Source organism: Acromyrmex echinatior, chromosome 13 (genome assembly GCF_024713525.1).
Source record: "Acromyrmex echinatior isolate Ae372 chromosome 13, ASM2471352v2, whole genome shotgun sequence".
NCBI lineage: Eukaryota > Metazoa > Arthropoda > Insecta > Hymenoptera > Formicidae > Acromyrmex > Acromyrmex echinatior.
In genome coordinates this window covers 2,536,904-2,549,245 of record NC_141864.1, presented here as the reverse complement: position 1 = coordinate 2,549,245, position 12,342 = coordinate 2,536,904, and the positions used below count along the sequence as shown (strand labels likewise).

Genomic DNA, 12,342 nt, shown 5'->3' with positions numbered 1-12,342 from the left:
CTCGACTTAATTTACTTTTTATCTTCTTCTAATTCTAAGAATTAAAAAGAGATAAAGAGAGATCTTTTACGTATCAAAGTAAAATGGGAGACTATTATATCGCTACGAGACTATTACGTTGAATAAACGCGCCGGTATAAAGCTTGTTCAAAACTTTGCTCGCAAACTAAATGTTTCTTTGCAAAAAAAAAAAGAGCCAGTCTCTAGTGTAAACTTATAAAGAGTAAATTAATCCGAGATTAAAGTTAATCTACATTGGTAGAAATTTGGTCGGAGAGAAGCGTTTAATTTGCGAGCAGAGTTTTTGACAGATCTAATATAAAATGTATCGACCACGGCAAATTAGAATCGATTATCCCGCGATGTTCCCGCCGTTAAAAACACACATTTGATCAATTTGACACACAGATTGACGATTGATTAAAAAAATCCGTTGAAGCTGCAGCGCAAACGCGGTGGCGATTTTCGTTGGAGCACTCGCGAAGGGCGGCTATGCAATCGACTCGAGGTGGCCAGCCCAGCCCTTTTTCGCGCGCCCTCGAGGAACGCGAGCGCGTGTTTGCGACAGCACTACCCCTCAAAGTGAGTCATCGAGCCTGGCGATGCCAATTAAATTTCCTTTCGACCCTTATCGAACACGAACAAGAACTCACTCGTCGAGCTCCTCCTCGTCCAGCATAAGACTCATCCTCTCCGCTTCGGAGCAGCGTGCGTTGTGCGATATGCGGATACGGGTTGATCCTCGCCACACTGCGGCAAGGGTGTAGTCCTCTCGATGATCTTCCGCAGGACTATAGCCACGGAAACGCGTCGCGACTCCACTGGCGCGTTTCCCCCGCTCTCTTCTTCCTCTCCCTCTTCCTCTCTCTCTCTCTCTCTCTCTCCTTCCGTTTCGCTTTATCTCTTTACCACCACCACGCTCTGTCCTTCTCTTATTATCTCGCAATTTTCCCCCCTCCGACATTCTCTGCCCTTCTCTTATTCACATTGTTCACTCCTTCCTTCTCCCTATCTCTGTCCTTTTCTTCCTCGTACGCCGTGTCTGTCTTTCTCCTTCTCTCTTCTCTGATTTCTCATACTTTCTTGCTCCCTTCTTTCTCTTTTCCTCCATTGCAAATTGTTCTTCTTTAACTTGCACAATTTCCTTCTTTTTCTCATTTTGCTCTCTCTCTCTCTCTCTCTCTCTCTTTCTCTCTCTGTCTCTCTGTCCTGTTTTTATCTATCTGTTTCTCTCTCAATCATGTATTCGTCTCTCACTCACTCAATCTGTCTTCCTCTTCGATTCACGCTATCCTTCTCTTGCACATGGATCAAAAGCGCTGTCCAGGAGTTCAGGTGGTGGCATACTCACCCCTCCTGGTGCATGCGCATTCCACGTACAGCTGCTCCCTTCTTTTAATTCTCTGCTCGCAGCTGTTCGACAAACGCGATAAAGATCTCCGTGTGGCCTATTTTACGAAAATCGCAGTTCAATATAAATTTATCAATAAATAAATAATTTAAATTAATTAAATTTATCAATAAACTTTTTAAAGGGCAATTTTCCTAATTGCATAAAGTTGACAGGAATGAATACACTAATTTATATTTTTCTATTTTATGCTTGATGAACACTCGATAAAAAGATGTTCCTCTCATCACAAAATAATTACTGTAATTTTAAAATTTTTCGAAATGATTCATATATAATTGTAAATTTTAATTAAATAATACAAAGACTTTTTTAATTATTTTTTTGGCAAAATGTTACATTTAATATTATTCAAACATAATAATTGATTTATTGTATATGTAATTAGTTTATAAACATTAAAATTGTTATGTCATCGTTCCTTTTAGATAAAATAAACATAAAATAGTTTTGCGATTTCCAAGAATAAATTAAATATGAGTAAAATAATTATACCAGCCTCTGTTAATACATAAATAATATATTTATATTATTAGGTGTTGGAATTAATTCGTAGCGTTTTACAAGTGATGGGAAGTACTTTCATTAATGTATTTTTTAATGCTCATGTGAAATAAATAACATTCTTTCATTAAAAAACGCTACGAATTAATTCCAACACCTAATAATATAAGATGATAAGATATCTATAATTTACAAACAGTGAAATGTACTTATCAACAAAGTTAAGTACATTTTATTTGTTTACGAATTACATCTTATTGCCTTATGGCTTATAAATATATTATTTGCACTGATAACTGTGGAGACTCTCGTATAGACATTTTATTTAAATTTGGTTCTTCTCAATATTAAGTGAGAATTTAAAGTTACATGTTTAAAAACGATAGAAGAATATTATTTTATGTGTTTTTGAAAGAGAGATAATTCCATGTCTGTTAACAGATACGTTATCTGATTACGAAATGTTCTTACGTATAAAACGTATAACAGGAAAGAGCCAATGCAATATGTTTCATATAAGAAATTTTCTGCTATCTCATTTCTATTATGCCTTCTTTATTTTCCGTAATGCGCATTATATTATAAAAAAGTTGGAAATCATTCGTATTTCTTCTTTTATTCAAAATAATTATTATACACAATTTCTTTATAATAGAATATACGTGTAAATGCAATCAATAACAATTTTGAAAAATATAATAAAACCTACATTATTAATATGAAAATTTTATCTTATAAACACATTTCCTCTACATCTATTTTATATCAATAAAATATCAAAAATATCAAAAATTTTAAGAATCATATTTCTTAGATTTTGAAGCTTGGAGATTTTCAAACTTCAAAATTTTGAAACTTCAAAAATTTGAAAAAACTATTAAATTCATCGACAAAATATCAGCAGAATATAATCATCAAAGTTGCACTATTTAAAATTTCAAAAATTTTAGGAATTTCATGAGTTCGAAAATTTTTATTCATTTTATTATTTTACGAATGTGTCTTGTTTTTTCTATCATATTTTTATTAGAGATCGGAAGTCTATTCTACAATATGCTCTTTGTTTCCTGCTTCTTGCTTTTTATCTTTTACTTTTTTCTCTTTTACAATCGTTTTCGACAATTGTATTTTTTGTTTCGTATTTCTTATTTCTTTCAAAGTTCGTTAACTTTTCTCGAGCGATATAAAACAAAAAATCGGACAAGAAGCAAAAAGACAAGATGTAAAAAATAGCAAAAGCAAAACATAGGAAACAAAAAACACATTGTAGAAATATAGGCTAAAGAAATATAGATAAACGGAATGAAACAACACATAAGATGTTGGCGTTGAAAATATGTGGGACGGAAGATGGATCGTTGTCAATTGAGGGATGACTTCTTTCATCACACTCGTCGATACTACTGTCACAAACTGTGTTTATTTTTATCATTAATGTATATTATTTATTATAAATAAGTTAGAAACATTGATTTTGGGTTTGATAGGTGTTTACAATTTTATACACAGAGAAAGAATATCCAACATATTTTACGCTCCCAGAAGGGTGGTTTACGCCTCCTGACGAGAGATGATTTACAAATGAACCTAACAGCCCCTTGGAGACTCTTGCACGTCGTTTTCTCGACTGTTTCTCGATTAGGGTTGTACAAAGCCTAGTAGTTGCAACCGATCTCCTTTTATGTTTATTTCTTGATAAAGTGTCTCTCACGCACGCACAATGAAAATCACTCCCTCGCCTTCTTTCCGTCTTGCCTCTTCTCTCTCTCTCTCTCTCTCTCTCTCTCTCTCTCTCTCTCTCTCTCTCTCTCGCTCTCTCTTTGACCAACCCCTCTATTTCTTTTTCTTACATGAGCATACGCTCACGCAATTGCACAAATACGCATACATATGCACAGACGCACCACAATAATGCACATACGCATATACACACATTCTTTTTCTCCTCATTCACTCATTCATATTTCTCACTAGCATCGTTTTGCACTTCGTGTCCTGCACACGCGTTATCTCTCCCTCCCTCTCTGCCATCATCCGTTTAATCACGCGCTCTCAATGAAAACCAAGCAGTATTACTATTATTAATTATTATTACTATTATTATTATTTTATCATTATAATTATTATAATTATTATTATAATTATTAATGTTATTATTCAATATTATTTGTTGTATCCGCTTAATATATAATATATTATCCAATGTATTTATATATATACTTTTTTTTTCATATAAACTCAGTGTTCCAACCAAGGTGGGTGTGACACAACTAAGGTATATGACACATACTGCCCGGTGTATGTGCGTCCGCGACATCGGCGGAGTCTGATGACGTTCGGGCCGCTGCACGCATTGTGTCCGAACGGGAAACAGTCCAGACCCGGCCGATGTCACGTAGAGAGGATCATCTCTATCAGCGCGACGTATTCTCCGGGTTCGCGCGCGGCTCTTGCTATTCATCGCGATTACGCCTAGTGCTTTCGACTTGGGGAAATTGTCTCGTTACATCTCGCGTTTCCACCCTCGAAAAAAACTGGCAAGGTCCGGCTTGTCATTTCTCCTTGTGGTTTCTGCGCGTCATCATATTTCTCTTTTCGTGATAATGCTAGAAAGATCTTGATTTTGAAATCGAGCGAAGTGAAAAGAGGAGAATTTTTCGTTCTCTTCCACCAACGTGCGTATTCGTAAAATTTTATTTCTTTCCTGTGTGTTATTAACTATTCCATTCTTTTCATATCTTCTAATAGAAAAAAAAAATAAAAGCTCATCTCGATCTCACCTCTTGCCTCTTCCTTTTGAATTTTTCTCTATCAAATTTCTTACTACTTTATTACATTAATTTGCAAAGCTTTTTCTTAAATTTCTCAAATTCAACGTTAATTTGTTTTATCAACCACCTCCTCTCTTGTTCCTCGTTCATTTACTTTTCCCCGCGTCATTGGGGAAGGAAGAAAAATGGCGAAAATCGCGGCTTCGAGAAGATATCGAACCATCGGAGAGTACGAGCAACGGGCAGCGCGCTAGCCAATATATGACCGAGCGCAGGCAGTGAGTTCATACGTACGTACACAGTATAATGTGGATACGGGGCGAGCGAGAGGCATGAAGCCCCTCTCTTCCAAAGGAGAGGGGACCCATGATCTTGGCTGCGCGCGGTGGCTGTGCCGTTGCGTCGGAAGGGCGAGGACCCGACGAAGGGAGAACCGTGACAAACTCCTCCTTTCTTCATCATGCTTAAGAAATTCATCCTCGAAAAAACAATGTGTGTGATTCGATTTATAAGAAATTTCTCGTTCTTAAAGAAATTGTCTTCACAAATCGAGACGAGATTCCTCGTTCCTGTAAATATTATCAGGACCACATATTTTTTTTTTTTTTTTTTTTTTTTTTTAGAAATTTATCTATACAAGATAGAATTTCTCGTTCTCGAGGAATTTGTTCTTGCAAATTGGAACTTTTTATTCTGGAGGGATTTGCTCGCAGCTCAAGGAACGTTTTTCCTCGCACAACCCGCACGCACAACCGGCAGAGAGAGGAGACGGCAGAGAGAGATATCTGCGGGCTCCTCCCGCGCGCCTTAATTATCTAAGTCACATCGAACAAACGCAATTCTCCACAGTATCTTTCGCTTCCGCAAAGTTTCCCTCAATACCCATCTCACACACTCTCTCCCTCTCTCTCGCATTCATTTTTACTTTCTTCCTCCTCTCCTCCTCTTCGCCACGGTTGCTGATATCTTTCACTCTTTCTCTTTCTCGCTTTCTCTCTCTTTCTCTCTCTCTCCCTCTCTCACGCTCTCTAATCTATATCATTCTTTTTATATATTATATATAACAATATTTATATGATGAGTTTTTAATGGATTCGAATCACATGCAGAAAGAACTTTGAGTCATTTCTGGCATGGATAAAAAGGAAAAAACAAAAAAGACTTTGGCTTTCGCGTAACTCTAAATGAAGGATGTTCTCATAATTTAGCGTTTAGTACATTTGAGAAAAAAGAAAAAGAATAAGAACAAGAAGAAAACAGAAAGGAAAGAAGAAAAGAAAAACAACAACACCACACTAGTAAATGGCACTAGAATTGCTTCTCTCACTTGTGTCATCGAATCTAATTCGCGATTAAAAAGCCGGTTTTTTTAAATTTTATTTTATTTTTTCGTTCGCTTCGCCGTTTCGCCTCTTCAGTTTCTTCTCCTCTGTTGAGATCTCTTGGACTCGAGACGAACACAGACGGACGCGCCGTTAAAAATCCACGCGGCACAGCCGCGCCGTGCGCCACGCTCACGCGCGTGAGACATATAGTTCGCCAGCGTTTCTTCGCTTTTATATATATATATATATATATATATATATGTATATATATGTATATGTATATATATATATATATATATACATACACACACAGACGTACACACACACGCGCGCGCACGCACGCACGCACGCACGCACGCACGCACGCGTATATATATCTATATATATCTATTATATATATATATAAAAGTCAGACAACGATGCCCGGGACCCTCAGGTATTGACGCATCCTCGGTCCGGGAGTGGGGCGTATTTGCCCGCGATATCGACTAAGAACTAATCTACAAAAGAAAGGTAACAAATCCCAAAACGGGAACCTGTGTACGAGAAAACCGAATCGACTCGCGCGAGTTGGTATCGACAGTGAAGAGATTTTCTCATATCTCTCTTCCTCCGCTAAGAAAAAGAACGCGTAACGCTCGTGACGCTTTTAGGTCCTTGTTCGCCTTCTTACTTCGCCCCGCTTTTACGTCCTTCATAATTACGTGTGTGTATTACGCGTCTTAGCTACTTGTGCTGGTACAACACTTTCGATGCGACGAAGTTCAATGTGGCGCAACGCATGTCGATATATGTGCGTATACGATGGCACCACGAGTTTGTCTCGTTTCTGTCTCGCGCCTCTTCGTCGTTCCTCACGTCGTTCCACGGATCACGCTCGCGAGTCAACGGAGTAGCAGTCTCGCACTGATACATTGGTCAGGGTGCGAGAGAAACTGGTCGAGTCCGCTCGGATTTGCAGCGCGCTTCGCCGTCTAAACCAGATTGTACTCCTTCAGATTGGACTGTAGAATGGTGTCCTTTACCGCCGCAAACACGAATCTGATATTCTCCGTATCTGTAGAACAGAAAAGTCACATGTTCAAATATCAGAATGTATTCTTAAAACTTGTTCAAGAGAAACATTAATTGGTTGCAAGCATTGTTTGGTACATGCCATAAATTATTTTCTTTCTCCTCAAACGAAAGTTCTCTAATTTATCGTTGTAATTTAAATCTTTTGATTTTAATATGCTAAATATTCTTAGAAAATTGATATTTAAACTTAAAACTAATGATGTGACTATGTATTTATAAAATATATCACATCATGCTCTGCTAGTTATTGTGAATGCTGTATAAATAAATTATTGAACCTTAATAACTAAGGATTTTTAATATTAAAGATGTTTTTCATTAAAGATCTGTTTTGAAAGAATTAACATAAAAATTAGCGCAAAACAGAGATCGGCACTTACCCTAAGCAAGAAGCTTCAAACTCTGTGACAGTCATGACACACATGCAGCATGCAATTTCCTTCAAGATACTTTTTATAACATTACGAGAGAACGAAATCATAAACATAACTTCTTTTTCAATACTTGTTTTAAATAAGCTTAAGTAATCAAAGATTAATAATGCAAAATTGAAGAGGTATCACATATTTAGTTATATAGAGGTCATCAGTTTTGTTAAAATAGATTGAAAATATTAGAATAAACATATTAAAGTGTGAAATAACTTATCTGAAGTATTTCTATGAATATACATATATATACATATAATAATTTTACACAATCATCATAAAAATATTGTATATCTTCATATAAGCAGCGTTTGTAAACAAATATAATTTCAATCATGAATAATGGAATTTCTATTCTTGTCAGACTCTATGACAATGTAACAGACAAAATAAAAATATTAAAAGAAGCCTTTATTAAAAAGGTATATTAGCAATGTAATATGTTGCAAAAAATAGATTAATTTTAGCAATTATTAGAGTAAACGTCAATTGCTATATTTCTTTTATTTAGGGATTACAGAGCTTTAATAATATATTTTTTACTTAATGTATATTGTTGTTGTCAACGGTAAAGCTGGCAGTTATTTTCAAAGTTTTCAAAAGTAAAATTATTCGCAGTCGACGACTAATCGCCTAGAATGACACAGATTTAAGTTCCGGAATAAATGTTAAAAAGCAACATTAATATTTGACAAATATGCAAATAACATCTGCCAAGCAATCGCTTTACTAATTGGCCACTTCTATAATATTTGTTGGTTATAAGTTTTGTTATAAATCCATTATATATACAATACGTCATTCTCGGCGTCTAAATATTAAATAATATCGTCAAGAATCTGCTAATTATATCTATACAGTCGCGTTAAGCAAGATTAAACTCCTTAAGCGCGGTTTGCATGATCGTATCCTTAACAGCGCAGAATACAAGCTTGATGTTTTCCGTATCTGATGGTTAATTCCATGAACGCAGCATGCAAAATATAAATCAGGCATCATTGAGATTAGTTAGCACCGTTTTATACCTTTGAAAAATCAACCCGATTCCGTATTTATCGATATTTACATTATTTTACTATTTTCTTCTAATATTCGTAATAATTCAGTAAATCAGTAAACACTGAAAAATATACATATATACAATACTTATAAAATTATATATATTATATAAATAATATTTATATTAAATTAAACCAAGTAAATTTGAAAGATTAGAATTGTTACGTTAAAGATAACTAATACATTATTTGTGCTATTCTGTTGCTTTGAAAAAAGATGCATGTATTTCATACATGCAGGTTGATTTTCCGTGGTACATTTATAACATTTGATTACACACCTGATTATACGGAAGGCAGGCAACATACAAGCTCTGTACAAGACACAACACATCGAAGAACTGTTATAAAGCGAAAGAAATATGATATTTTTGTACACGGGAGTTATCAAGAAACTAGCCTACCTGTGGCACACGTAAAGTGGGAATAAATAATCTTCTCGCTGTCCGGATTTAAATCAACGAACATCCTTAGAATGAATTCTCTAGCTGCGAGAGCGTCTCTCTGTCGACCTGCGAAGTACACAAGCGAGGGAGGGGCATGGCATTACTTCTGTTTATCTACAATGCGATTATGACTACTGCGTAGTCAGTATTTTTTTTTAGCGATCGTTTAACGACGAGAGGATTAATTGATATGTATCGTTGAGATTTTTGCCAGGTATAAATACGACATAATGTAAGCTAGAATTTAACTAAATCTTCCGTGTTACGGGATTTCTAAATGTTTTACAAGATAGGAATGAATCTACATCCAGAAAATATCATCGGTTTTACTTATATGCACAATATAACGCGAAACGCAGACGGATATCGATCTAATTTAATGTAATAATATTATACTTCACTCAAATCCAATATACACTCTCCAAGGACAGCTTATTAAATTAATCGTAGTGAACATCAAAGAAGCCTTTCGAAAGCCTCATTAACAAGCTAGAGAGCTTATGTAAGAACATTGAGTATAATTTTACAAATTCGAAACAGTTGCTTACACGTTATAGTTCGTAATAAAATCTAAAAGTCCTTTATCGCGAATAAAAATTTGATAAATCATTTATTATTGTCGAAAAATTTCAGTTTAATGTAACTTTTGCTAAATAAATATTTAAAATTTCAATATGCCGACGTAATTTGCATTAAATGTTCAGTAATTAATGGCATAACAAAATTATAAATTACAACACAGGATGTGACACAGGAGTGTTCTGATTATTACTATTAGATTAACTAGCTTCAATCTACATACAAGTTAATTTTGTATCAAGTAAAATACGTACTACTGATTATCATAAATTATACGCAGAAGTATGGATATAGGTTTGGTATGTATTAAAATAGCCTTGCAAATAGATTATCACTAATAATAAACGCGAATTCAGAAACATCGGAGCGGTAAAGTTACAAAAAAAGAGCATGAAAATCGCACGAAATATCACATTATTAAATCGTTCGACAAATAACTAGGGAATCTACGTTTTCTGTTCAGGATACACTCAGTACTCGGACAGACCTGTGGCACACGTAAAGTGAGAGTAGCACATTCGGTCAGGATCGGGATTACAATTGAGATACACCTTTAAGATGAACTCCCTGGCTGGTACATCTTGTTGTTTCGGGCCTATACCATAGAACTTATTTATTTACCAATATCGAGATAAATAATTTTATCGCATTTTATTCAGCCTGTGTGTCTTGAGATAAATTAATAATTTAATAAATATCGATTAATACTTTGTTTTAATTTTTTTGAGGGTATTAGAACAGTATAGCTTCAAATATATCTTCATCTTTTAATAAACTTCTTGCGTTTATCAGAGTTTATTTTTACTTCCAAATATGAAATAAGATGTTATCTGACTAAATTAACAACAAGGTAGTTAGCATTTTATGCCGAATGATTAATGATAATCCGTGGATATTTATAAAAAAAAAAAAAAAAAAGATATTACAACTTACCATCATATTCCGGAAAATAGTCGACAAGATGAGAGTACATAATCTTTTCTTCTAACAGATCTTTCTTGTTGAGAAACAGGATAACAGAGGAGTGTTGAAACCAGGGATATGTTATAATCGTTTTGAACAGTGCTTTACTTTCTTCCATTCGATTCTAAAAAGAATCATACACACAAATGAGTTATAATATCATTCAAATTTATCGATAATTTCTATATCTTATAAAAAATATTATAATTACCTCGTTTTCCGATTCAAATAGAATTTGATCATATTCACTTAGAGCTACTAAAAATATAATTGAAGTGACGTTTTCGAAACAATGGATCCACTTTCTTCTTTCCGACCTCTGTCCACCGACGTCTACCATCCTGCAAATAACATTCTATTAAATTGAGCACTGTTACTAGTGTGCAAATGAAATATAGTCGAATCTTCATATTTTTGATTTAGAATGATTAATAACAATTAATATAGAAATGTATGGAATAAATGTATTTTAAAAGATTATTACACAAAAGAAAATATTGGTTGCTGTAACAATTTAGATAGTAAAATATGGCATAGCATTTTTAATCAGTTGCAGCAATCAGTTTTTAGTTGTAGCAGCAAATTTTTAGTTGCGTTAGCCTATCGAAATCATATACTGACATTGTTGATAGGTTAACGCAACTAAAAATTTGCTATTACTACCAAAAACTGATTGCTGCAATTGCCGATTAAAAATTCTATGCCATATTTTACTATCTAAATTATTGCAGCAATCAATCTTTACTTTCAGTGTACATATATTTAAAAAGATTATTTTAAAATATTTTCGAAAGCAGCACAAGAGGAAAAGAATATGAAGATTCAGCTACATAATTTTCCTAACTACCAAAAAATGTAGTCTATTGAATATGATCTCTACTTTTTCAAAAAATACATAGGACGAATCGGATTATAAGACGAATAGGTCTTTAAATCTCAACAAACTCAGTGAATCAAATGCAATGTGTTGCCTATACGTTTACTACTACTGTGCTCTTTATCTTTCATACGTTTTGAGGATCTTGTAGGAATTTGTAGTTTGCAATAAAAATGGAAATAAAATAGATAAAACTTTTTTATCTTTTTTTATTATATATGTGATTAAAAATTGACACTTATTTTTAAGAAAGTTTCTCTGTTTGAAGATTTAAAATCAAAATATAAATTTAAATTAATTATATTAAATTTAAAAAATAGACTATTATATGTATATATATATATATTATAATTACAAATTTTTAAAAATTCTCAATTTTATTAATGATCTATATAAAATAAATAAGTAGTTTTTTTACCTAATTCATTTTGATTTATATAAAATCCGTAAAACATCTAATTATTCTAATACATTCATAAATGAATACATATCTATTATTCTCAATCGCAACTACATAATTATAAGTGATATTAATATAAAGTTCACCCCATGCAGTAGCATTATTGTAACTATACACTGAACAAATAGATAGTGAACGAACAGCGAATGTAAATTTAAGCTGTTGAAAATATGCTGTATAGAAAATTATTCACGCCACGATAAATGTATAACAGCACATTCGTTAACGTTTAATTTAATCCGCTCGTAAGGTACAGTACGTTAAAGAAAATTTTAAATAAATTTATTGTTGCATTTGCTGTTCATTCGCTTATGTATACCCATTTAATTGAACAACCTAATCAAAAATGTAAAACACATAAAAAGGCATGCAAACGTCAAAGCTTCTTCAAAATAATTATAAAATTATATACATATATATTGTATATAATTATATATGTATAT

The 12,342-nt window shown here is 33.7% G+C and overlaps 1 protein-coding gene across 13 annotated transcripts in view; it reads right to left on the bottom strand.

Moving 5' to 3' along the window:
• Nucleotides 1-3,316: 3,316 nt before the first annotated feature.
• The window catches only part of Galphaq (G protein alpha q subunit), a 44,446-nt gene continuing 35,420 nt past the window's right edge, over nucleotides 3,317-12,342 (bottom strand). For 3 of the 13 annotated variants that reach the window (XM_087412281.1, XM_011068693.2, XM_011068692.2), the window contains 4 exons: nucleotides 10,774-10,903; nucleotides 10,533-10,686; nucleotides 8,979-9,086; nucleotides 3,317-7,068 (listed from right to left, as the gene is read on the bottom strand). In XM_087412281.1, coding sequence (XP_087268407.1) covers nucleotides 6,986-7,068; nucleotides 8,979-9,086; nucleotides 10,533-10,686; nucleotides 10,774-10,903 — 475 coding nt within the window. In that variant the 3' untranslated portion in view covers nucleotides 3,317-6,985. Of the gene's footprint in view, nucleotides 7,069-7,468; nucleotides 8,465-8,855; nucleotides 8,916-8,978; nucleotides 9,087-10,086; nucleotides 10,195-10,532; nucleotides 10,687-10,773; nucleotides 10,904-12,342 lie in introns of all 13 variants that reach the window. The other 10 variants (XR_015547066.1, XR_015547065.1, XM_087412280.1 and 7 more) reach the window with 8 other exon arrangements.